The sequence below is a fragment of the Rattus norvegicus genome, chromosome 8 (assembly GCF_021556685.1).
Source record: "Rattus norvegicus strain SHRSP/BbbUtx chromosome 8, alternate assembly SHRSP_T2T, whole genome shotgun sequence".
Classification (NCBI taxonomy): domain Eukaryota; kingdom Metazoa; phylum Chordata; class Mammalia; order Rodentia; family Muridae; genus Rattus; species Rattus norvegicus.
The window spans coordinates 56,457,388-56,481,925 of record NC_141541.1 but is presented as its reverse complement, the minus strand read 5'-3'; the positions used below and the strand labels follow the sequence as shown (position 1 = coordinate 56,481,925).

At 42.3% G+C, this 24,538-nt stretch overlaps 1 protein-coding gene across 3 annotated transcripts; it reads right to left on the bottom strand.

Moving 5' to 3' along the window:
- Positions 1–1,665: 1,665 nt before the first annotated feature.
- Positions 1,666–24,327, bottom strand: Nxpe1 (neurexophilin and PC-esterase domain family, member 1). 3 transcript variants are annotated; one of them, XR_015626896.1, is made up of 7 exons: positions 24,202–24,327; positions 13,896–14,004; positions 12,051–12,847; positions 8,909–8,970; positions 7,466–7,687; positions 3,212–3,424; positions 1,666–2,996 (listed from the first exon to the last, which is right to left on the bottom strand). XR_015626896.1 is itself a non-coding variant. In NM_001436550.1 (6 exon segments), coding segments are annotated over 5 exon segments (1,716 nt in total). In that variant the 5' UTR covers position 14,004; positions 24,202–24,327; the 3' UTR covers positions 1,666–2,460.
- Positions 24,328–24,538: the final 211 nt, after the last annotated feature.

Genomic DNA, 24,538 nt, shown 5'->3' with positions numbered 1-24,538 from the left:
GGCAAAATCAATGAAATGATTACTAATTATATTTTGCTATATGCATAGATTGGAGCCTAGCATAATTGTCATCAGAGAGACTTCATGCAGCCACTGAAAGGAGCAGATACTGACACCCACGGGCAAACACTAGCTGGAGCTCAGGAATCCCTTGGAAGGGGAGAGGAAAGACTGTAAGTACCAGAGGGATTCAAGGACACCACCAGAACACAGCCTACAGAATTAACTAAGCAGGGCTCACAGGGGCTCACAGAGACTGAACCAACCATCAGGGAGCCTATATGGGTCTGATTTAGGTCCTCTGCTTATGCATTTTGGTTACATAGCTTGGTGTTCTTGTGGGATTCCTAACAGTGGGAATATGGACTGACTCTGACTTTTTTTTTGCCTGCTTTTGGGACCCTTTTCCTCCTACTGGGTTGCTTTGTTGAGAATTGAGATGAGGCTAGCATGTGCCTAGTCTATAACTTCTGCTGAGTTTGGTTGGTATTCCTGTGAGGCCTGCTCTTTTCTGAAGGGAAACATGAGGAGTGGATCTGGAGATAGGAAGTGGTGGGCTGTCTGGGAGGAGAGGAAGAAAGGGACAGCACAGTTGAGATGTAATATATGAGAGAATAATGAATAAATAAATAAATAGTACAGATGCCTATAATATAATATACTGAATAAAAGGTGTGTAGAGTATCACACAATTTAAATCATGTTGCCTGGTCATCTGTTTCTTCAGTGATAAAAATATCAAATTTTGTGTGTTGATCTTGTGTTCCTTGGCCACCATCTCAAATTTTCTACTTAGTCTTTTATTTTTCAGAGGAACTGACCGACTCTCTTAGGACTGTGACTAATGCTTATCCTCCTCTGTCTGCACGAGCCTGGAACTCACTTGGTAGACTGGGCTGGCCTTGAACTGTTGTGATCCTGGAGTCATATTGGCTGACATCTGTTTTCCTCAGGCAGAGTTCTCTAGCTGGATTCCTTACTGAGGAACAACATTCCGAAGCCTGTCTCCTACTTGTTAACCTGAGAGATGGACTAGAGGTGTGGCTTGTCAGTGGCGGATAGTACGCCACACGTTAAAGGCCCTGGGTTGTCCAGCATGGTACAGAAAAAGTCATTTATACACTTTTAAATGTTCCTGTACCCTCAGCTAGATTTGGGGGAATCATATGTTTCTTCTCTCAGTGCATTATCTGAGCCCAGAGTATGCATATTCCTGTCTCCCGAGGAAATACCACATGCCACCAACATCCTAAGAGACGACTGTTGTGTTTCTTTCACGTCGAAACATTTCTTATGGTTTTCTGATTGATTAGTTTTTCAGTGACTGGAGTCTCCCCCTGTTTTTAGTTTGACAGTGTTTTCCTCATTATCTTTTGAGGAATTTTTGTTTGAATTTTCCCATTTTGTTGTTGCTGTTCATTTGTTTCAAATCAGGTATCTGCAAATCATGGCCCCGAGGCTGAGCATGTCAGTCTCTGGGCGTTTAACTGTGCCTATTCATTATTTATTTATTTATTTATTTATTTATTTATTTATTTATTTATTTATTTATTTATTTATTTATTTATTTATTGGTTACTCTAGTCCAGGAATGGCTTCTGCTTTTTAAAAATAGCTGGGGAAAATGAAAGGAATGATAACATTTTCTGACACGCATGCATTAAATAAAATTCAATTTTCGGTGTTTATTACTAGGTTTTTTTTTTTAAAACAAAAACAAGAACATTTTTATTTGCTTACATGTTTGTCTTGTTTTGTGCCTTGGTGGCAGAATGGAATAGTGGTGACAGAGGTAAATATGTGGTCCTCCAAACCTAGGATACTTACTTTCTGTTCTTTTGCAGAAAAGGTGTGGGTTTTTTGTTTGTTTGTTTGTTTGTTTGTCTTTTTTAAAATAAAAAAGTCTTAGAGCATGATGGCAAAGGCATGCTGCTCTCTTGGATACTTCCTGTCTTTTGGTTTAGCCAAGATTAACAGAGATCAGGCTTGCTCATGCTTGCCTAACAAATAAAGGCTTTTATCATCCCAGAGACAGACAGAGAATGTTCTAGGATGGTCCTTTGCACTTGGTGGTTTTGGCTTTATATTTCGTCTCTGTAGTCACTGTTTTTAGATATGTCTCCCGTCACGATCATGATGATTATTTTTAATCAAGGAATGCTCCCATGAAGCCCAGGCTCTACTGGACCTGACTATATAACAAAGATGACCTTCACTTCTGATCTTCCCGAGTCTTGGAATTACAAGCACGTGCCACTGTGCCCTGCTTATGTGGTGCTGAAGGTTGAACCCCAGCTTCGTGCATACTGAGCAGACACCCTCTCAGCTTAGTCTCGCCTCTATCCCATGACAGATTCTTTTAAATTTGTTTGTTTGTTTTTTTTAATCCTACATTGAACAAAACTTCACTGATGGATCACGTGGTATGGCTGGGAGCGCTGGGCTCCTAGTGATGCTTCTTCAGCAAATGTAGTTTAAAAACACGTCAATCTGGTTTCCAATCACTGCAGCAGGTGGATGGAGGACATTGGTACCATGTGCGATGGTCATGTCCCAGGCATCAATGGTACCCACATGAAGGTCTTTGAAAATCTCCTTTGTGGTTAGATACTGAACATAACCATGGAAGTCTCCGAATTTCTCTGTATCTAGGTTCCTCTCCCTAATATTCTCCATCTTAATGATGACTTTAGTATCAGGGCTTCTGAGGAAGAGCCGTCCAATAGCCTTTTGGATGTTGATGACTCGGTGAACAAAAAGTTCCATGGGAAAGGGTCTGAAGTGCTGGCCCACGGTAATGACTATGACAGTGTCTTTGTCGCCCGGCAAGCGGTCAATTTCCTGAGGGATATAGCCATCATCTATCACAGAGTAGAGCTGGACAGTGATGAAAGGGTGACTGTGTTTCTTCCATTCAACCAGAGTGTGCCTCTCAGCATCCAAAATCAAATGTTTCTTATATAGCCCAGTCCCGTGAAGGTCAAAAGGTCTCAACGCTGGAAAGAAAACAGAAGAGGTCTTCAACCGGAAGTTAATGAATACATGTTAAAAGGAAGAACAACATTTATGTGGAGACTAAAATATAACTAGAAAGACTCAAACCCAGGCAGCAAAACGAAAAGCCAAGCAGCCTAGGCAAGGAGGGGAAACCACATCAAAGCATCGTAGGGCCAGCTTGGGTTTCTGGAAGAATAGAAAGGTAGCCACTTACTTTTTGCAACCTTGGGAAGATATTCGATCCATTGGCGAAGCGTGGAGTCTCCCAGGAGGTAAATGAGCTTTCCTTTTAAGCAGTCATTTATCTGACTTGAGGTTAACAGGCGCTGGGTACACTGGGCTGATACCCACCTTCCTTGTAAAGTGTAACCGCTAGGTGTGGGAATCTCCATTCCGATCTCACATCTCTTTCTCCCGTTTTCACTCTCTGGTAACAGATATTGGTGGAAAATGGTTCTAATGGGGCGAGCCAGGCACTCAGCTTCCTCCCTTAGTTCCCCTCCCCCTTTTTCCTGTTATTTTATTTTTCGCTGCTAGTTATGTTTTGGTTCTCCAACTTACTCCAACTCTTTTTTTTTTTTTTTTTTTTTAGACAGGGTTCTTGGCTTGTCTGGAACTCACTCTGTAGACCAGGATAGCTTTGAATACAGAGATTTGACCACCTCTGCTCTTGAATGCTGAGATTAAAATAGTGTACCACCTACAGATTCAATGCAACTCCCATCAAAATTCCAACACAATTCCTTACAGGCCTTGAAAGGACAATTCTCAACGTCATATGAAAAAAAAAAAACAGAATAGCTAAAACACTCTTGTATAATCAGAGAACTTCTGAAAGAACCACCATCCCTGATTTCAAGCTGTATTACAAGGCAAAAGTATAAAAACTACGTGGGATTGGTATAGAAACAGACAGGTTGATCAATGGAATTGAACCAAAGACCAAGGAATAAATCCACACACATACAAACACTTGCTTTTTGACAAAGAAGCCAAAACCATACAATGGAAAAGGGAGCGCATCTTCAACAAGTGGCATTGATCCAACTGGATGTCTGTATATAGAAGAATGCATATAGACCCATATTTATAACCATGCACAAAACTCAAGTCCAAGTGGACCAAAAACCTCAACTTAAAATCAGATACACTAAATCTAATAGAAGAGAAACTAGGGAATAACCTTGAACTCACTGGTAGAGGAGACAACTTCCTGAACAGAACACCTGTTGCTCGGGCACTAAGATCAACAATTAATAAATGGGACCTCATGAAACTGAAAATCTCTGTAAGGCAAAGGGCACTGTCAAAAGGAGAAGATGGCAGCTGGCAGAATGGAAGAATAACGTCGCTAATCCTACATCCCATAGAGACGTTTTATCAAGAAGTTAGACACTAACAACCTAAATAACCCAATTAAAAAATGGGGGACAGAGCTAAACAGAGAATTCTCAACAGAGGGATCTCCAATGGCCAAGAAACACTAAAGAAATGTTAGTCATTAGGGACATGCAAATCAAAACAACTCTGAGGTTCTACCTTACACCCACCAGAATGGCTAGACCAAAAACTCAAGAGATAGCACATGCTGGCAAGGATGTGGAGCAAGGGGAACACTCCTCCATTGCTGGTGGGCTGCAAACTTGTACACACACTCTGGAAATCAATTTAGTGATTTCTCAGAAAACTGAGAGGGATATGAAACTGGGATGTAAAGTGAATAAATAAATAAGTTAATGGGGAAAAAAAAAAGCACCACCACACTGGGCTCCCTTTCTCTCTGTAATAGTAATAATAAAAAAAACAGTGAACATTATTTATTCTTACAAGCAAACAAGTGAAAAACACTCAAATCAATCTTTTGAGTGATTCTGGTTCATCGCACTTCCCTTCTGTTTGCTTTCTCCCAAATATGATCATTAGCTCAAAGTGGTATAATTTTTCTTTCCTTGTCATTCCCATTGGTTCTTTGGTGACCAGAGTTTTCAATCTGAGTAATGTTACGTGGCCTGCCAGTTGGTGTCCTTATCAGTAATCCCCCTGCCTCCGTTTCTTCGGTGGAATAATATTAACAAGGGCATGGTACTCAATGCTTAACAGTATGAGTCCATTTAAACATTTTGGGGTGAAATGCTCAGCTCAACAATGTCTTAGTGGGACTTGGCTAAAAGGGACAAACTGCACCTCACATGGACTAGCAGTATTCTGAATTGCTCTCTCAGGCCCCACTGTCATGACACCTCTGTCACTCTCCATCTTCCTAGACATCCTGGTGGCAGGACATCTGGTATTTGTCATGGTGTGGCATGCTCGTGCCATACTTTCGTACCATGCTGTCCATGTTGCTATACTCCCCCTGAGCCAGTAACAGTGCTAGGGCTGGCTCCCTCTGGCGTCACTCACGGCAACCAAGCATTCTAGCACCCAGGTATATTTTTAATCTCATAGCTTATCGTCACATCTCTGCACTAATGCCAATTCAAGTGTTAGATAGGAATGCCATAAAAAGGGCGGGCAAGCATGGTTTACAGGTAGAAATGATTTCCTCTTCAAAGAATAGTTTCTGAGCGAAAAGGCCTGGGCTAACACATTGTACAGTGTTGGGGCCTGGGGTTCCTTTCATCTTGTTATTCTGCTCTTTCTAACATGGCTTCCTCCCAGGTCTAATGGGGCTTTTTCCTTTCTCACATTTTATCTGCAGTTCAGCCAGGGGGAAGGAAAGGAATAGTAGAGGAAGGGAAGTCACTTTTAAACACAGGGCCTAGAATGTTCATGTATTGATTCTATTCATGCTCCTAGACAAAGGTTAGCCACAGAAATCAGTAGCTGTTAGACTGACCATGAGCCGGGCTGGAATAATGGTTTCTATTACCAAACAAGGAGTAGATATTAGGGACTTGCCATCTCTCTGCTTACTGTCCTCATGAAGTCCTTCCTTCAAGGACCTTACTATTTCTGGCCATGTCCTCAAAACAGAGCCATTATTAAATGGTTGGACTTTATGGTTAGCTCTCTGGGACATTTAAAAAGTTGCATTTATTTAGTGTGTGTGTATGTGTGTGTGTGTGTGTGTGTGTGTGTGTGTGCGCGCGCGCGCGTGTGTGTATATGTGCATGTGTGCCTTGGTGTGGCCCACCTGTGGAGGTCAGTGGACAACTTGCAGGAGTCAGTTTTTTTCCTTCTACTATGTTGGTCCTGGGAGTCAAAGTTAGGTTGTAAGGCTTGGTGACAAATGTCTTTCCCTGCTGAGCCATCTCACTGGTCCTTGCTTAGCCTGCCGTACCTATACATTCTGTATTCACGGATTGAAACAATCATGCATGCAAGATATTCAGGAAAAACACTCATCTGCACTGAGCAGGTAATACTTTTTTTCCCTCCTCAGCAATCCCTCACCAATACCCTATTGGGGCTACTCACACAGCCTTTACATTGTAGTGAGTATTAGAGGTACTTAGTACTGATTAAGGCCCAGAAGACGATGTGCATCGGCTATGTACAAATGCTAGCCATTTTATTCAAGAAGTTCAGGCATCTACAGGTTTAGGTATCCAAGGTGGGTCCTGAAGCCAATTCCCCAGGGGCAGCTCTTATGAATAACCCATGGGCAAAGTGGCAACGTGGTGTTGGCAGCAGAATTATAAACTATACCTAGAATAAACTCTCAAGTCTTAGTAGTTGAGTTGCCAAATGGGATTTCCTCCTATGCCACTAACTATATAGCTATTTTGTTGTGACACAGTTGGTCTTCTAGAAGGCAGCATTGTATCCAGAACAGCTGAGCACTGCAAGTGTGGACACTTCAGGCCTGTCATTACCAAATATCCCCTACTTTGATAATGCACCAAGGAGACAATCTGTAGGTTTATTCGGATGGTAACTTACTATCAACGGGGCATCCCTGCAAGCTGACTACAAGGCATATCATGTATAAACCTGTATGCCAGGACATCATTTCCTTAGATCAGCTCGTTATTTCATGGTTAGCTCACATCTTGAGCAATACGTGTCCAATCATACGTGATTCTACCATATTTTTAATTACTTTAGAGATTGCAGAAGGCATACTCATGGTTACAAGGTGTTGTCCCTGAAAATTTCCAGGCTCCCAGTTCCTCAAACTTGTGACTATGTCTTTTCTACGGCAAGAGGACTTTTCCAGCTGTAACTGGGTTTGTGAGCGTGGGATGAAGAAGGTATTCTGTATTATATGGGTGGAAGGCCAACCCCATCTCATCAGTGGAGACGGAGGCAGACAGATGAGAGGAACATGACTATTTGACACGGTCGTGGTTTCGGGAGTTGGCTACAAGGGTTGTGGGAGCCTTTAGAAGCTGTAGGGGGCACAGGGACATGCTTCTCTTGAGCCAGAAAGATAGAGCCAGCTGGGGCTGGAGTGAGGTCAGTGAGGCTGATGGTAAGCACGTGAAACAGCAAATGCAGACAGAACATTTCCCCCTCATTTTACCTCACTTCATTACAGTGGCAAGAAGCGATTGCAGAGAAGTGAGTATCTTTTCAATGATACGTCACTCTATCCAGATGCAGTGTACTGTTTTTCTGTTTATACACACCGTACCCCATGGTAACACCTACAAGGATCTTCTAGGTTACACGTAGTTGTTAAGTTGTGGATGAAGACCACTCTTTAAAGCTCTTTCTTCCTCATTTGGATTGTGGGTTTAAACCTCTAAGGACAAACAGATAAAGAAACCAGTGAAATCTTCTAGAACGACAGTGATTTGAGCTTTCGCTAGGCTTCTAGCCTCCTCCTTGGTTACCTTCTACAATATGTCTTCCTGACTGGCCTATTAAAAATGGTTCATGACAATTTTGCTCATTACTAGAGTTTATCTAATCAAAAGTATTGATGAAGAACCCCAGGGTAGCACCCTACACCTCAGCGACTCTGGCGAGGAGTACTTTGTTAGTGACCATGTCACGTGGTAGTTCCCCTTCATTCCAGTCACAGCTACAGAGGCAACTGGAATTTACTCAAAGTTAACTGATCCCATGCGTGATTCTTGCTTAAAGCTGGCTACTCTCCCATGCCTTTCATGAGATTCTGAGTCTCCGCTCCCATTCTCTGACTGTAGACATCTTTCCAGGTTAGTCAAACACTAACTGGAATGGAAGTTCTGTGTGTGGCTTCCTCACAGTCAGTAGACTGAATGGGTTTTACATCACTAGCTTTCCAAACCTTTATTTTTTCTCCATTTTCCCAGAATGCCTCATTGTCTGCCAGACTCTCAATAATTATTTATTGAATAAATGAATGAATACTGGCAATGAATCCTTATGCGTTGCCAAGTGTATCGGTGTGATTGATAAGGTAAAGTGGGCTTTGTGGGAGTTTCTTTTGGAGATAAGGTACTATAAAAATATTCTTCCTGGTGTAATGTTGCTTTGTGCTTGCCATCGAACACTTAATAAGATGGAGATACCATACAAATTTGATAAGTGCTGTAACTAAGTTAGAGGTTATGCTAAGGGACATTCTGAAACTACACCTACAAGGACAAAGCTACCAGTATCTATCAATGACACCTGCACAGTAGCTAGGACACAGGGATATGAATTCCTAGGTGAATTGTTATTTTTCACCTTCGAATCAAGAATATGGAACCTGATTAATTGGTTTCTCTCTTTAATGTACAGCCTGTTCAGTATCTGCAGTATTTATTGGGAATTATAGTCTAGATAATTGCAATTGACACGGAACAAACCTTCCAAGAATCAAGAAGTACCTCCCATTGGGTTGAACACACCTTTAATCCCAGCGCTCAGGAGAAAGAGGCAGGTGGATCTCTGAGTTTGAGACCAGTCCAGGGTACACAGTTAGACCCTGTTGAAAAAAAGAAGGGAAGAGAGAAGAAAAGGAAGGAGCTAGTGCAGGATAGAAGGGACTTACTGTTGCACTGGGAGACAACGATATACTTAGGGTGCTTCATCATTTCAACTCCTATGTTGGACCTTCAAAATGACAAAATGACAGATTAGCCTGTTACGTGTTATAGAACATAGGCAGCACGAATCAGCAGCTTGTAAGGGAAGCAAGGGTCCATTTTAAATTTCAGCTAATATGAGTAGGAAGTATTATTTCAAAGGTCACTGAACTATTATAAAAGAGGTAGGATTTTGGAGTATTTTCTACCCTACTGAAGTCTCGGGAGTCCAGGGCATTTGCCACATGCAGTCATCAGTCATGATACTCTGTTATGCTTGCAGACAGGAGTCTAGCATGGCTGTCCTCTGAGAGGCTCCATCCACCAACTGACTCAGACAGGCATACACCCACAGTCAAACTTGGAGCTTGGAGACTCTTATGGAAGAATAGGAGGAAGGATTGCAATCCCTAAGGGGATAGGAACGCCACAGGAAGACCAACAGAGTCAACTAACCTGGACCCTTGGGGCTTTCAGAGATTGAACCACCATCCAAAGAACATACATGGGCTGGACCTAGGCCTCTCCACACACATGAAGCAGATATACAGCCTGACCTTCATGTGGTTCCTGACCAATGGGAGCAGTGGCTATCCCTAAAGCTTTTGCCTGTATGAAGGATATGTTCTTCCAGTTGGGCTGCCTTATCTGGCCTCAGTGGGAGAGGAAGCCCTTAGCCTCATAGAGACTTGAAGTGTCAGAGTTGGGGAATACCCAGGAGGGCCCCTACCTGCCCAGAGGAGAGGGGGAGAGGGTGGGGGGAAGGACTGTGGGAGGGGGTGACCAGGAGGGGGGCAGTGAGCGGGATGTAAAATGTAAAACATAAAATTTTAAAATAATCATAAAATCATAAAAGCAAAAACTAGCTTCCACATCATCTACTCAAAGTCAGATAATCTTATCCTTAAATTATGATGGTTCTTCTTGTCTTGGTTTAAGAACATCTAAGTTCTTCAACACAAGGACACAGCATCCTCTCCCACTGCAGATGTTCACCTGCTGTTATTTAAAGTCAATCACTCTCCCATCATTTGCTCGAGGAGCCTAGACTTCTATGGTAGCACACAGACCGCAGGGACCCGACTTCCCATTTCAGTCCTACTGCCTGCTATTTCACCTTCGAGTTCTCTTTTTAACCCAGACTTGTTTTACACAAGGCAAAGTTATCTGTAGGAAGGTAGTCCATTTGCTGGGTCACTCTCTCACCTTAATACCTATCTCAATGATTGGTAGAAGATAGAGTTCAGTTTGCTGCATGATCTAATGCATGCTGTGAACATGGGGGTAGTTAGTGGGTAGGGAAAGGTTAGGTGAGTTTCATAATCAGAAATAAAAGAGAAGGAACAGAAACCTAGCTGTGCTCTGACTCCCTCAGAAGGGGCATGGGCACATCACACCAGGAGCTCAGACTTGGATGCTAGGTAAGATTCTGCAGTGTGCAATTTTTCCATGTGTGGTGTTTACTCTTACCAATCATTTGTCTGAAAGCTTAAGGAGAAATGATTCTAACCTTGACTTTGAAAACTGCTAAGAATGGAGTCTCTGAGGAACTATCTATCTTTTTATTTTAAATGAAATGTGGTGTGTGTGTGTGTGTGTGTGTGTGTATGTGTATACATGAGTGTGTATGAGTGCATGAGTGTGTGTATGTGTGTGTACGTGTGAGTATGAGTGTGTGTATGTGTGTATATGTCTGAGTGTATGTGAGTGTGTATATACGTGAGTGTGTGAGTGTATATGAGTGTGTGTGTATATATATATATGAGTGTATGTGAGTGTGTGTATGTGTGTGTATATGTGTGATTGTATATGAGTGTGTATATGTGAGTGTGTGAGTGTATATGTGAGTTATTGTGTGTGTGAGCATGTATATGTGAGTGTGTGTGTATGAGAGTGTGTGGTGTGTGAGTGTGATTGTGTGTATGTGACTGTGTGTGAGTGTGAGTGTGTATGAGTGTATGTGAGTGAGTGCGTGAATGTGTATGAGCATGTGTATGTATGTGTGAATATGTGTATGTGTGTGAGTGTGTGTGAGTGTGTGTGTGTGTGTGTGTACACTGTTTGGGGAGGGTATAGTTTTTTGGCTGAATGAAAACAAAAAGGATTGCAACTGATAGGTGTCTCGGGGGCATGGCTACAGCCTTGGTTGACAGGAGGAGGCATGCTGACAACTAGGTTTGAGGAGCCTGTGCAGCTGAGGGCTTCCAGGAATTGCTAGGCCACAACTTGAAGAGGATGGAGGACTCTTCTACCCAAAGAAGGGCCCATGAGCCAAATCTGCTCAGGAGAGGAGCTGTTGACTGGTAGGAGCTGACCTCTTAGCAGGATTGCTCAGGTTGCGGAGGAGAGAGCAGAGCTAAGCTTTGTGGTTGGAGCACTAAACACTTGGCCTGGAATAAACTTCAACTGTGCTTGCTGAATAAATAAATAAAACCTGCTGTGGTAGGTAAAGGAGGGAGAGAGGGAGGGGGAGAGGAAGAGGGGAAGGGAGAGGGAGAGGGAGGGGCAGGGGATAAGGGATGGAGAGAGGGAGCAGATGGGGATAGAAAGGCTAAGAAAGAACCAGAGTAGAGTATGACAAACAAGACTGAGTCCCACTGTCACAGTAATTACAGTGAAATGAGCATTGAAGACGGACACTCTGAACTTGACAGTAGCACAAGGCTTGGTGGTGAGTGGATCAACAAAAGTTTGTTAAGAGGCAAACCGTTCCGGCTGTGATGGAGGAGGTGGGGGATCATGACGCCATCAAATCTTTTTTTAAGGGAGAGCTTGAGACATCTCTGAACCACAGCAGGATAGTTTCCTTTGGAAGATATTTTGAAAGACCTAGATCTATAGTAAAATTACATAACCTGACTAATTGACATCGGTTGTCAGGAGGAGCAGAGGCAGATACTTGTTTTTTGGTTACTCTTTTTTGGGCAACCCCTTTTGTTGAGTATGTCAGTAAGAAAGCCAAGCGTGGCACGGACAGGGGTCCAGTAAAGACAACACAGGTCTTACCAGAGTCTTGAGTGGAGGAAGCACCACAGGGTCTTGCTCAGTATTGAGATTGGCAGTGAGGCTCTGCCTGGGGAGATCTCACTGTACTGAGAATATACTCACTTCTGAAAAAGGTTTTTTTCTTTGGCAGTGAGATAAGAAACATCTTGGTGACTGGTACACACGTAGGTCAGGGCCTCACAGGGCATGTGTTGAGGCTTCACGCAGTAGAAGACTTCCTCGCCACCACGGTACAGGTATTTGCAGAGCTCACTGCTTGAGTTCAGGATCAGGCCACATTCAGCTGTGACCTTGGATGTGCCATTAACAAAAGTCCCTTTGAAGGCAATTCTACCATAGCCTTGGTTCCTTGCTCTCCAGAGAGCTGACACCCCTTCACTGGGGTGCATGAGCAGGATAGACAGGGAGACCTGGCCCTCCCAGAACAGAGTGAAGCTGATGAGGTAGGTGCCATTGTTGAAGTCTGTCACCTTTCCAGAAGCTCCTGCCTTCAAGGCTGGGGAGGACATCCTGGCCCTCAGGAAATCCCCACCATATTCCTTCCTGTGACCAAAATAGTCCTTGGCCGCCAGCAAGACATCCAGCTGGTCCCCTACACAGTATGTATCCTGAGGGTTGAGGATGGTGGCTGTGCTGTGTGTGGCACTTGTGGTGTTGTTGAGGTGGGCGAAGGGTCTGGGAGGGATCTGTCCATCTAGCTTCTCCAGGATCTCCCTGACTTTCAGCTCTGTCTCTGTTGGTGACTTGTCTTCTTGGTGGCCTGTCATCTTAGGGATCTCCTCTCTTAGCTTGGTCTCTGTTGGTAACGTTGACTGGTTCATTGGAATTTCAGGAGGTGAGGACTTCGTGGATGTGGTCCAGGGATTGAAGGATGTGGATGTGTTTAGAGTGGTCCATAGCTGGAATGACAAGGAATGTGGTGCCCTTTAAAGAGGACCCTGCTCCCAGCCATTTTTACTCGAAATGAGTTAGAGTTTTACAGAAATATATTCATTTTAAAGTAAGACCTTGGAGACTAAGAATTGATGAAGTGAGTTTGCGCTTCTTCTGCCTATATCTGTTGCAGCCTGTGACTGACTTTTGTTAGTTTCCCACTGGCTGAATATGTCTGATGGCTAGTCCAATTACATAATATGAAAAAATGAGGAAAACTGAACGATTGGTTTTATGATGCCTTTTATTCTAAAACTTGATTAGTATGATATTGAGAAGGGCAAGGCTTTCCTCTCCCATGAACATGGCTTTTAAATTCTTTCTCTCCAAAATGTTATTACATGTTTTTATATAGACATGCTTATATAAACATGGAATAATGAAATCTATATATGTATAGGAATTCATGAATGTATCTACTATGGGTTAATTTAGAATTACAGAGGTGGATTCAGAAAGAAAATAGTGCAATTTAACATATATTTTAAAATACCCTCGTATTCTAACTTATCTGATTGTAATTTGGCCTTGAAGTCACAATCCGGCTGTTTCAGTCTCCTGAGTGATGGGATTACACACATCTGATATTCAAATACAGAAATGCCACAAAGAGAAACACAACAGAACATAGCTGAATTCCTATATAAACTTCCAGTGGTAAGCCTTTTCTAATCATTGCTTAATATCTAGAAACTGCAGGGCACACTGGTTACTAATGGCAAAGGTCAGAGCAGGCTGGATTAGATAGTCAAGCAGATATGCATCCAGACTTAGTGACAAACACTTATTTAGTGATATGGCAGTTGGTGGCCTTAACAAGGCATTTGGGGTGCCTGTGAGAGGTAGAAGTTTGATTATAAGGCTCTGAGGATGAACGGGAAGTGAGGAAGTAGAGACAATGCCCCGTCCTCACCACAGGTCAATAAGGGAGAAGGAAACTGAGTTAGAATGGGAGATTGGGTGAAGGATTCTGAGGGTGCAGCTTCTGGTCAACGTGGGAGAGCATGTCCCTACCTTTGCAGAATTTTGGGAGATTACAAATATTACCCAGATAACCACTAAAAACGATGTGAATATTAGCAGCCTCTTCTGACGCATGATAGTGGAGAACATGATCCACATCCTAGGAGAGAGCACAAGAGAAGGCCCCAGGTGAGATGGGAGAGCCTCAGCGTGTACCGTTTCACAGGTACTGTTTCACGGGAGCTTGTGAGTTGCCTTCAGACCTGATTGTCTTCTGTGAGCCACCTTCTATGTCCTTCCTTGTCTTAGTGAGCAACCCCTTTGTCTTTCCTGTTCGCCGTTTCTTACTCAGGCGTTGATCTGAAAGCTCTCTTCTTCATCCTCAACCCTGAAATGGCAGTCAGATGTCTCCCCCCATGTTATCTCCCTGTATTTGTTTCCTCTAGAAACACCCCACTTTCACACCACAATCCCAATGAGAAGCAGAAAAATTAATAAGCCAGCAGGTTTCTCTTTTGGGTGGGATATTGATGGGACCTTAAGTATACGCTTATGTTACTGAAGTAATCTTTAAACAAAGTTAGTCCTGTAGTGACTCTTGTTAGGCTGAATGCTAAGTATAAATCTTGAAGTGGAGATTGTTTTTGGGGGGATGGAGTCTAAATTACTCTGCCAAAAGGCAAATTTAATAAGGTCATGTGAAGAAAGGGGAAGAGAAGTGGCCAGAAGGGTGTTGGGTGGGGAGGAGGGTGTGAGACTGATAGCTAGTGTTCCTCTGAGTTGCCCTTTTCCAGGCGTTCATGGAGACCAGAAATAAATCAATCCGGAGATTCCTCAGAAAATTGGACATTCTACTACTTGAAGACCCAGCTATACCTCTCCTGGGCATATACCCAAAAGATGCTCCAACATACAGCCAAGACACATGCTCCACTATGTTCATAGCAGTCTTATTTATAATAGCCAGAAGCTGGAAAGAACCCAGATGTCCTTCAACAAGGAATGGATACAGAAAATGTGGTACATCTACACAATGGAGTACTACTCAGCTATCAAAAACAATGACTTTATGAAATTCATAGGGAAATGGATTGAACTAGAAAATATCATCCTGAGTGAGGTAACCCAATCACAGAAAAACACACATGGTATGTCCTCACTGATAAGTCGATATTAGCCCAAAAGCTGAATTACCCAAGATACAATCCACAGACCACACGAAGCTCAAGAAGAAGGATGACCAAAATGCAGATGCTTCACTCCTTCTTAAAAGGGGGAATCCATAGGAGGGGATAAGGAGGCAAAGTTTAGAGCAGAGACTGAAGGAATGGCCATTCAGAGCCTGCCCCACATGTTGTCCAAATATATACAGCCACCAAAACTAGATAAGATGGATGGAGCTAAGAAGTGCATGCTGACAGGAACCGGATATAGATGTCTCCTGAGAAACAAGCCAGAACATGTCAAATAGAGAAGCGAATGCTAGCAGCAAACCATTGAACTGAGAATGGGACCCCCATTGGAGGAATTAGAGAAAGGATTGAAGGAGCTGAAAGGGCTTGCAACCCCCTAAGAACAACAGTGCCAACCAACCAGAGCTCCCAGGGATTAAACCACTACCCAAAGAGTACACATGGACAGACCCATAGCTCTAGCTGCATATGTAGCAGAGAATGGCCTTTCTGGGCACCAGTGGAAGGAGAAGCCCTTGGTCCTGCCAAGGTTGAACCCTAAGTGTAGGGGAATGTCAGAGGGTGGGAAGGGAGGGTGGATGGGGAGGGAACATCCTTATAGAAGAAGGGGAGGGGGTGGGATAGGGGGCTTATGTTTGGGAAACCTGAAAAGAAAATAACATTTGGAATGTAAGTTAAAAAATCCAATAAAAAAGGGAAAAATTCATATAACATGAAAAAAAATGCAGTGTGTAGAGACCCTACTCTGTTTTTTTGTTTGTTTGTTTTTAAATCTAAAGTACAGTGAATTTTAGACTGTCCGAAAAGCTTCTGCATGGGTGAATTAACTCAATAGGTTCTGAAAGGATTCTGTTTGTATCTTACTGGTACAGAGCAAAACCAAATAACTCTCAGGCAGAAACCCGAACATAATTGACCAGGAAGAAATGAATATATTCTAAAGAGACACTTTAGCTATCAGACTTTTTTTTTTTTTTTTTTTTTTTGTTCTTTTTTTCGGAGCTGGGGACCGAACCCAAGGCCTTGCGCTTCCTAGGCAAGCGCTCTACCACTGAGCTAAATCCCCAACCCCTAGCTATCAGACTATTAAAGCAACAGACGTTCAGAGAATTTTCCCAAGAATCTCATGCTGTAAGAAGAAAAACCCAGGACAATATGAGCAGAGGACTGCTCTCTCTCAGAAGGAGGTTTAAGGCCTTGTAGGGAGAGTGGCAGGTCAACAGCTGGCACTGCCACACCTCGAGTGGGAATGCTTAGGTATGCATTTCCACAGTGCCATTTAAACTTTAGTCTCCTCTTTTCAGCATATTTGCCTCAAATACATCTCCTTGGATGCCTAACGACGATCATTTGGCTTTTAAAATTGGCTTCTCAAGGGCGGGTGACTGAACCTGGCTTTTTGGAATAAAGACTTTGACCTCCCCCCACCCCCGAACTTCAGTATCAGAGCCTAGAGGGGAAAGTCAGCTTCGAGCTAGTCAAATGTTCTAATTGAGATACAACGGCTGGCTGCAGCTAACAGTACACCACTCTCTAATGACCGACTGCGACCTCCCAATTCTAGAAGGGCTGAATTTTGTGTCTGATGACCTCGAGATGAAAGTGAATGAAACCAGGAGGCAAGACACCACGGCTGCTGTAGTCTGTGTCACCGACTATACCGTGCATTCAATACTAAACGACTTCCCTGAGAACTAGAACCTGTCCATGTATAAAGTGTTGGAACCGTGCCTGTCTCAGCATTGTATATCTTGTGCTCCTGTGTCACTGACAAGAATAATGCCTGCGGGATGAATAATTGTCAAAAGAAAAAAAAAAGGCATAGTCTGTGCTTTCAAACCAACTTCCATTTTTACCCACTAAGATATCATATTTTCTAGTAGCATGTCTAGTAAGGTAACGTGTCAGTCGACTACCACCACCGCTCCCCCCTTCCCTGCCCTAAGACTCACCTAATCTTTCTGACTTTTAGGTGAGGGTCATGATGCATGAGTCACCATACCCATTCTTACCCAGGCTTTCCCACCTAGAAAGCAGTGCGTGCACATAGACCGAATTTTATCAACTCGGAAAAAAGCTACAGTTTTGACTCTTAGATTTCCAAGCTGGGTTTTCATTAAATATATATTTATTCTGCATGTTGATGAATGTAAAGATATTGAATACTTACCCATATGTATCTAGAAGATGAGGAAAGTCAACAGAGTGGGTAACTTAACTGTTTATGAAGGTTGGAATACAGGAGTATGACGCCACATTCACGTCAACCTTGGAATATGCCTTATTTTCCCGTATTTCCCCATCATTGTCTGTCTCCTCTCACCCCTACCCCTCACAGGATGGATACCTTCTAGTACTCACCATGCTGTCTGCCAAATCTGAAAAACCCCTGTTGTTTAATCTTGAGCGTGAACACTGGGTTTTCTATCCTGAGCTCCCTCAGTCTAACATGTTTACTTTGCCATGACGCACCCCATCTCCCTTTGTGCTGTTCCCCGATAGGCCAATGGACATTCATGCAAGAGAAGTAACTCAGGGCACAGTTCTCCGTAGGCTTAGAGCTCAGGGTGTCTCACCTACAGCCTACACAGCTCTGCCTCTCCAAATGCCCTCGGGCTGTCTCCACTGGAAATACTCAAGGGTAGAGATGGGCTCACCCTGCCTCATGACCGCCAATAAGCAACATTGTGCACCTTTCTTCCTGGCTGAAACTAAGCAGCCACTTTGGTTACACTTACATCGTAGAAATAAGTGAAGTCTGCAAACAGAGTTGCTTCCGGGAGAGAGTAACTCAGTGTAAACAGTGAGTTTACACTGCTCACAGGAGTCTCCAAAGTCAATTCCCCTTTGTCACCACTGTGGATTCTTCTCCCTGTCTATGTGAACCATGTCCCCTACCAGATATGTAGATTTTCTTCTTGACTCTTGGCTCCTAAAGCCTGGTCATCCTCAGTCAGACTGCAGATCTTGTCCCTACCATCACTAGTGACATAAACTTAATGTCTGGGTGTAGTGAAGCCAGTACACTTCCTGGCTTCTGTGAATATTGGGCACAGCCATAATATTCACTCTCTGCAGTGAATATAATTCAGGTTATAGGAATCATATGACTTGCCCCGTCGACTCTCTTTCCTTCTTTCTTCTCTCTCTTTAACCCATGACATACTGGCTTTAGCAGCTGCCTTGTTTTGATCATATAAGGTGATGAAAATATCCCGGAACATGAAGGTCCTAAGACTTATTTGTCCTGAAACAGGTCCATCTTTGGCTATTTAATGCAGCCCAAAGACTTCTTCCCCCTAAATGACATTTTCAAACATATAAAATAAACTATAGAGAGTGATATCTAAACTCAATCATACTGAAGTACAATAATCAACATTTCAAATAACCTAACTTTGCATTCAGTCATAATTAAGTTTTTCATCAGCACACTGAATAACAGGCAGGGAGGTGTTATTGTATTTATAAAAATGTTTAAAGCATTATACAAGTATGGGTGGCATTAGAAGTCTCTTTTTCATTTTATTCAATTCATCTTTTAGTCTGTACATGCATGGGTGTTTTGCTTGTGTGGATGTGAGTGGACCACATGTGTGAAGTGTCTGAGGAGACCAGCAAAAGGAATTACGGTCTCAGAAACTTGGGTTACTGACAGTTGTGAGACACTGTGGGAGTGCTGGAAATCAAGCCTGCGTCCTCTGGAAGAGCTGTCAGTACTCTTAACTGCTGAGATATTTCTCCAGTCCCTCGTCTCCCTCAAAACCACACTGTGGCATGAAACCGCCATGAGTTTAAGTTGTGTCTGGATCCACAGTTATTGAAAAACTGCTTTGATTGTGTAACAATGATCCAGGCCTTAGCCCAATTGACTCCATGATGCAATCCTGTATAACTGGGCCCTCTAATTGCCAGGAACAAGGAAGTTTTCACTGCAAGTGTTGGGTTTGTAAAACTGAGGCTTTCTGAAAAAATTATTAGGAAAGATTCTGGCCTTTGAAAACAGGAAAAAAAAACCTGGGGATTAAGTCTCTATGCCATAGGAAGGGACCCTGGGGACAGAGGTAATCATTCCTAGCCAGAAATCGACCAGGATTTCTGTTACGCTTAGGCACTTGGCGCCACACTACCCAGGGATAAGAAGTAACCAGACTGTCAGGACACTGAGTAACACAACACTGTGACGGGGGGAAATTAGTGTTAGAGGACTTCTCCTCAGCTCTTCCCTGTATTCTGTATTCTGATGCTTGCTATTCTGCCTGATGGGTCAATTAATCTGGATAACAGCCTCTGAGTTACTTGGCAGACATGTACTAATGGTTTGACTAAATGTGCCTCTTTGGATGCTTTCCAAACTAAATACATCAGGACCTGGAGGTATTAAAAGTTTCCATTTATGAATGAAAACAAATTAGATTTCCTTACCCAAAAATGAACCTACAGCATTGAAAAGGCTTAGACTCACTTCTTATAAGATAACGAAAACTAGGTATGCCTTTGGGGAAAAACCTGCTATTTCTATCCTAATTGATCAGGAATAAATAAAAAAGAAGAATTTGCCATGGCTGAAAAAAAAAAAAAACCTCAAAAAGAGAAAGAGTCAAAGACATAGATCAGATAATTGGTACCACTCTCTTCTCTTGTCTTTCTAACTAGTTAGCAATACTGCCCGGGCCTTTAATTCCCATTCTGATTGGATTAGGAAATGGGGCCCCGGCATTTTAAACTAAAACAGATTGAGTTCATGATTTGACTAATTCACTAAGACCAGGGAAGAATGTGACGGGGCCCCGGACCTTAGCACAACTGACTCCATGACGGAAAAGCCATTCAGGCTGCAAAAGTCAGCACGTGGACAGCACCACCTGGCAAAAAGAAAACAGAACACCTAATCCATCAACGTCCAGAGTTTTGGCAAAATCTCTAAATGTATCCATCTTGCTTTTCAGCTTCCATAGTTCTGCATTTGGGTAATTGCTCTTGTGAACTGAAGCATGTCAACCCAGAACTCGGTTTATGTGTTTAAAAGCTTATCCTGAGATAGGCTTAGTGCTACACTGGGATCCCAAGCACCCAGTGTCGTTGCTGGTCAGCTCATAGACATTCTATTGGCTTAGGCCAGTGACTGAGCTGTCTTCTCGGGCAGATACCCCACAATAGGTCTGTTACTGGTGTTCACAGTTGGAGACATTGCTGGACTTCACTTAAACTCTCAAGGGGAGAACGTAAGCTGATAGGAACAAGAAAGAGAACTAAAGTCCTAAAGAACTAAAGAGAACTAAAGGTATTTTCCTGTTCAGTTGCTGCCCTTTGGTTACCTGCTTCCTCGTGCCACGCCAGGCCGTTTGTTTCTAAGGGAAGTCAGTGTCTTTGATATTTATGTTCCCTTTCCTGTCATTACGACTGCTGCTCAGGAAGGAGGTATTTTCAACTTATCACTTACAAGTTACCTTGGTTTTTTTTTTTTAAATATTGTAACATTTTGATAAGCTGAAATTTACATATCATAAACATACATGCATTTAAATACACAGTTCTAGGAATGTTGAGAAATGCTCACTCTGTGTAGCAACTGCTCTCAATATTGAACATGTTATCATTACCCCTAATGATAGAAAGTCTTTATTAATATCCATAAACTTATGCTGTTTCCAAGGCAACTATGACCCTCCCTTCTGCCTACTGTACATCTGGTCCCAGACAAACAGGCATTTCAGTTTTGGCTTTTAACAAGATTTGACTTTCCTGGGTTTCACATAAATGGATATATATATATATATATATATATATATATATATATATATATATTCATTTGTTTGTGCTTTTTCCTTTTGAGATCTACTTATTTTTATTTTATGTGCATGGGTCCCTGCATGTATGTCTGTTTATCATGTGTTTGCAGTGCCCAGAGGAGGAAGAGGGCATTGAATCCTCTTCAATTGGAATTACAGAGAGCCATTGTGTGTGCTCTGGAAGAACTGTCAGTGCTCTTAACTGCTAATCCACCTCTCCAATCCCCTTTTGTTTGTATTTTGGAGACAAATCGTCTCAAAACAGTCCTGGTTAGCATGAAACTTGCTATGTCAACCAGGATGGCTTCAAATCCCATTTGCTTCTGTCTCTGGAGTGCCGAGCATATGTCCAAAAATGCAGCCCGTGACACAATCTTCAGTGAAATGCTTGTGGACACTCATCACTGTTGTCATATTTTTTCAGTTCTGTGTTCCTTCTCATTATTGAATGAGACTTCATTTTATGTACACATTTTATGAGTAAGTGTGTGTGTGTGTGTGTGTGTGTGTGTGTGTGTGTGTTAATGTGCACATCCATACGAATGTGGGCACCAGAGGTCAATATTTGGTGTCTTTCTTCATTGCTCTCCATTTACATGTTTTGGACAAAGTCTCTCTCTCTCTCTCTCTCTCTCTCTCTCTCTCTCTCTCTCTATCTCTCTCTCTCTCTCTCTCTCTCTATCTCTCTCTCTCTCTCTCTATCTCTCTCTATGTGAATGTGTGTATATAAGTGTGTGTGTGTGTGTGTGTGTGTGTGTGTGTGTGTGTATGCTGCTATAAAATCCTTTAAAAATTTATTTTTATTTTATGTTCGTGGGTCCCTGCATGTAGGTCTGTTTACCATGTGTTTGCCACTAGAATTTCTATATATTAGCCATGAGAATTTATTTTTAAAGAATACATACATACATAGATACATACATTCATACATACATACATGAAAACATACATAATTATGTAGCCAGCCAACATCAACAGGCTACAAGGAGGTCTCACCAACCCATATTACTAATTGGGGAGCAGTTAACAGTCAAGTTTTTTGTGGAAAGGAGTCTTGTTTTCTTTAAGGGTATGGCCCCTGATAGGTCTAAGTTTCCACAACCATGAGTGTGTGATCTGTGACAGTTGGACTCGGTGGAACATATTAAAAAAAACAGAAAAACTAAATTTAAAAACAGGAAATGAAGTTGGAAGAGGAACTGGGAGGGGGATCAAAAAGAGTTAGAAGTTGTTGGAGTGATTATGATAAAAATACACTATATATGCACTATGAAATTCTCAAAGAAATTCTTCTGGTCAGAGAAGTGGCTCGCCGATTAAGAGCACTTGTTACTCTTCCAAAGTCCTTGGGGTCCAATTCCCAGCACCCACATCTGCACTCCTAGTTCTTGGCACTCTGATACCTCCTTTCCGGCACTGGACGTGCAAGCAGTACAAGCAGGCATACAGACAAAACACTTATACACATAAATTTTAAAAATAAAATGCATATACTGAAGGCACATGTTTGTATATATCTACACATAAGAATTTATATTTCAAAAACTGTTAGACCAACTCATAACTTCCTTGTAGGAACAGTTGAAAGAAGCTGACTAATCTTATTTTTTGATCAGACTTAAGTATCGGTGAGCAACGAAGGCAGTGGGCCTCGAGACATCTATGTTCTGGAGAAAAAACTAGGGCAAGAGCAGAGTAATTTAGGGAGATAAAAGGAGAACAAATCAACATCTTGAAAGTACGAATGCATTTTAAATATGTCAAAGACCCCAAAACACAGACTTACACTCAGCAAAAACAGCCCTCGGAATAAAAGTAAAATAAAAGGGAAAATGTGATTTTGAGAATCTGCCACCGGAAGATTTAAACTTTCAGAATATTATAGGCAGACATTACTAAGAAAAAAAAAGTTCCTCCCTACATGATAGAACAGAAATGCAAGGAAGAATGCAAGATGAGAAGCTAAATGAAGAAGTAGTCTATGACAATAACAATTTATAATGTATAAACAATATTTATTTTTAATTAAAATACATGGACATGCTAACAACAACAGAAATGTGAGATGGTTCAACATAAACAGAGTATAATTTTATAACTTCCTTCACTTCCTGGGAAATATTTAAGTGTAAATTTATTTTAGAAACTAAAATAATACATGGAGAGCTAAAGAGATGCCTCGAGAAGTAAAACCCCTTGCCACCGAGCCTGGTGTCCTGAGCTCATTTCTAGAACCCACAGGAGCAGGAGAGAACTGACTCCTGCAAACTGTCTTCTGACCTCCACGGCCACAGTGGTGTGTACGTTACAGCACTTGCTATCTTTCGTTGAGTTCTATTTGAGGAAGTTCTCATCTAAAACAACCAAGTTTCCTATTTGTAACATGGTTTGAAATTGAGCTACCTTGAAAGGCTTTTTTCTGATTCATCAGGGTAGTTGCATAATTTTTTTAAAATGCATTCTCAAGCAGGACAGGTTACACTAATAGATTTTCTGAAGCCAAAGCACATGACCACTGCTGGGTGAAAGACAGGTTATAACATACATCTCAACCTCTGTATGACCCTATTGTTGGTGAGAGTAAATATTAATACAGTTAATTCATGGCACTGTCTTGCTTGCCTGCTGTTTACCTGGACCTTAGTTCTACACTGTGTGTAAATCATAAAAGATCTATAACACAGGCTCACACACACACACACACACACACACACACACACACACACACACACACACATACAAATCCACGACAACATCTTATTTCAGTAGACTATGCAAATTCTGCATGTGAATAACATGGACTTTACTATGTATTATAAAAAACAGTTAAGAAAAATCTCCTGGAAGACTTAAACCTAGCATTCAGAAGCAACTCCCTAGGCTCACGTTCAAGGGGAAGCACTCAGAAAAGCAGGGCTAGAATAAAAAGTAAACCTCCTCTACGCAGTTCTTCATGTACGTTAAACACACTCACAGAGCACACATCCAAAGACAGATTTTAAAAAGACGAGTCTGCTTTTCTGACTGAAGAAGAAAACCTTCTACCAAACGGAACCAGTCCAACCAAACTCACCTCTTAAAGCGGGAAGTTTTCTTAAAACTCCCTTTAGAAAGCTTTCCAGAACAAATTTAGAGCACACTGATCTTTCTCATGGCCCCACGGCACATTCACATATCCCTATCGGGATCATACTGCATGTGAAAAGCCAAGCTAAGCAGTATGATTAGCTGCAAAGAAAACATTGCAGATATTTGGTGTGAGGACATTCCCAGGTGGATGTGACAAAGGTCTGTTTCCCCCAGATTGGAGACCCATCCAAAGGTGCAATCCCTCCCACGTCTAAGTGAACTGAGCCTGCTGGGCTTACTTACAGAAAGGAACACGTGTGACTCTAAGGCAGCTGCATCTACGATGCCCAAGGCAGCAAGGAGCATGAGTGTTGACTCAGAAGCTGAGGCTGGCCCTGGAGCTCTCTGGCCCAACCTTCATGCAGCTCTACAGGAACCACAACTCTATTGCTTTTATAACTTTTGGGCGGAGGCTTTGTAATCTTGTAGTTTCTGAAACTCTAGAACACTTTTAGATTCTGGTCCTGAGTTTTAAGAACCTCTCCTTCTAGGAATCTGAAGAAAACAGATGCATGACGCTTTGTAGCAGAGAGAGAGAGAGAGAGAGAGAGAGAGAGAGAGAGAGAGAGAGAGAGAGAGA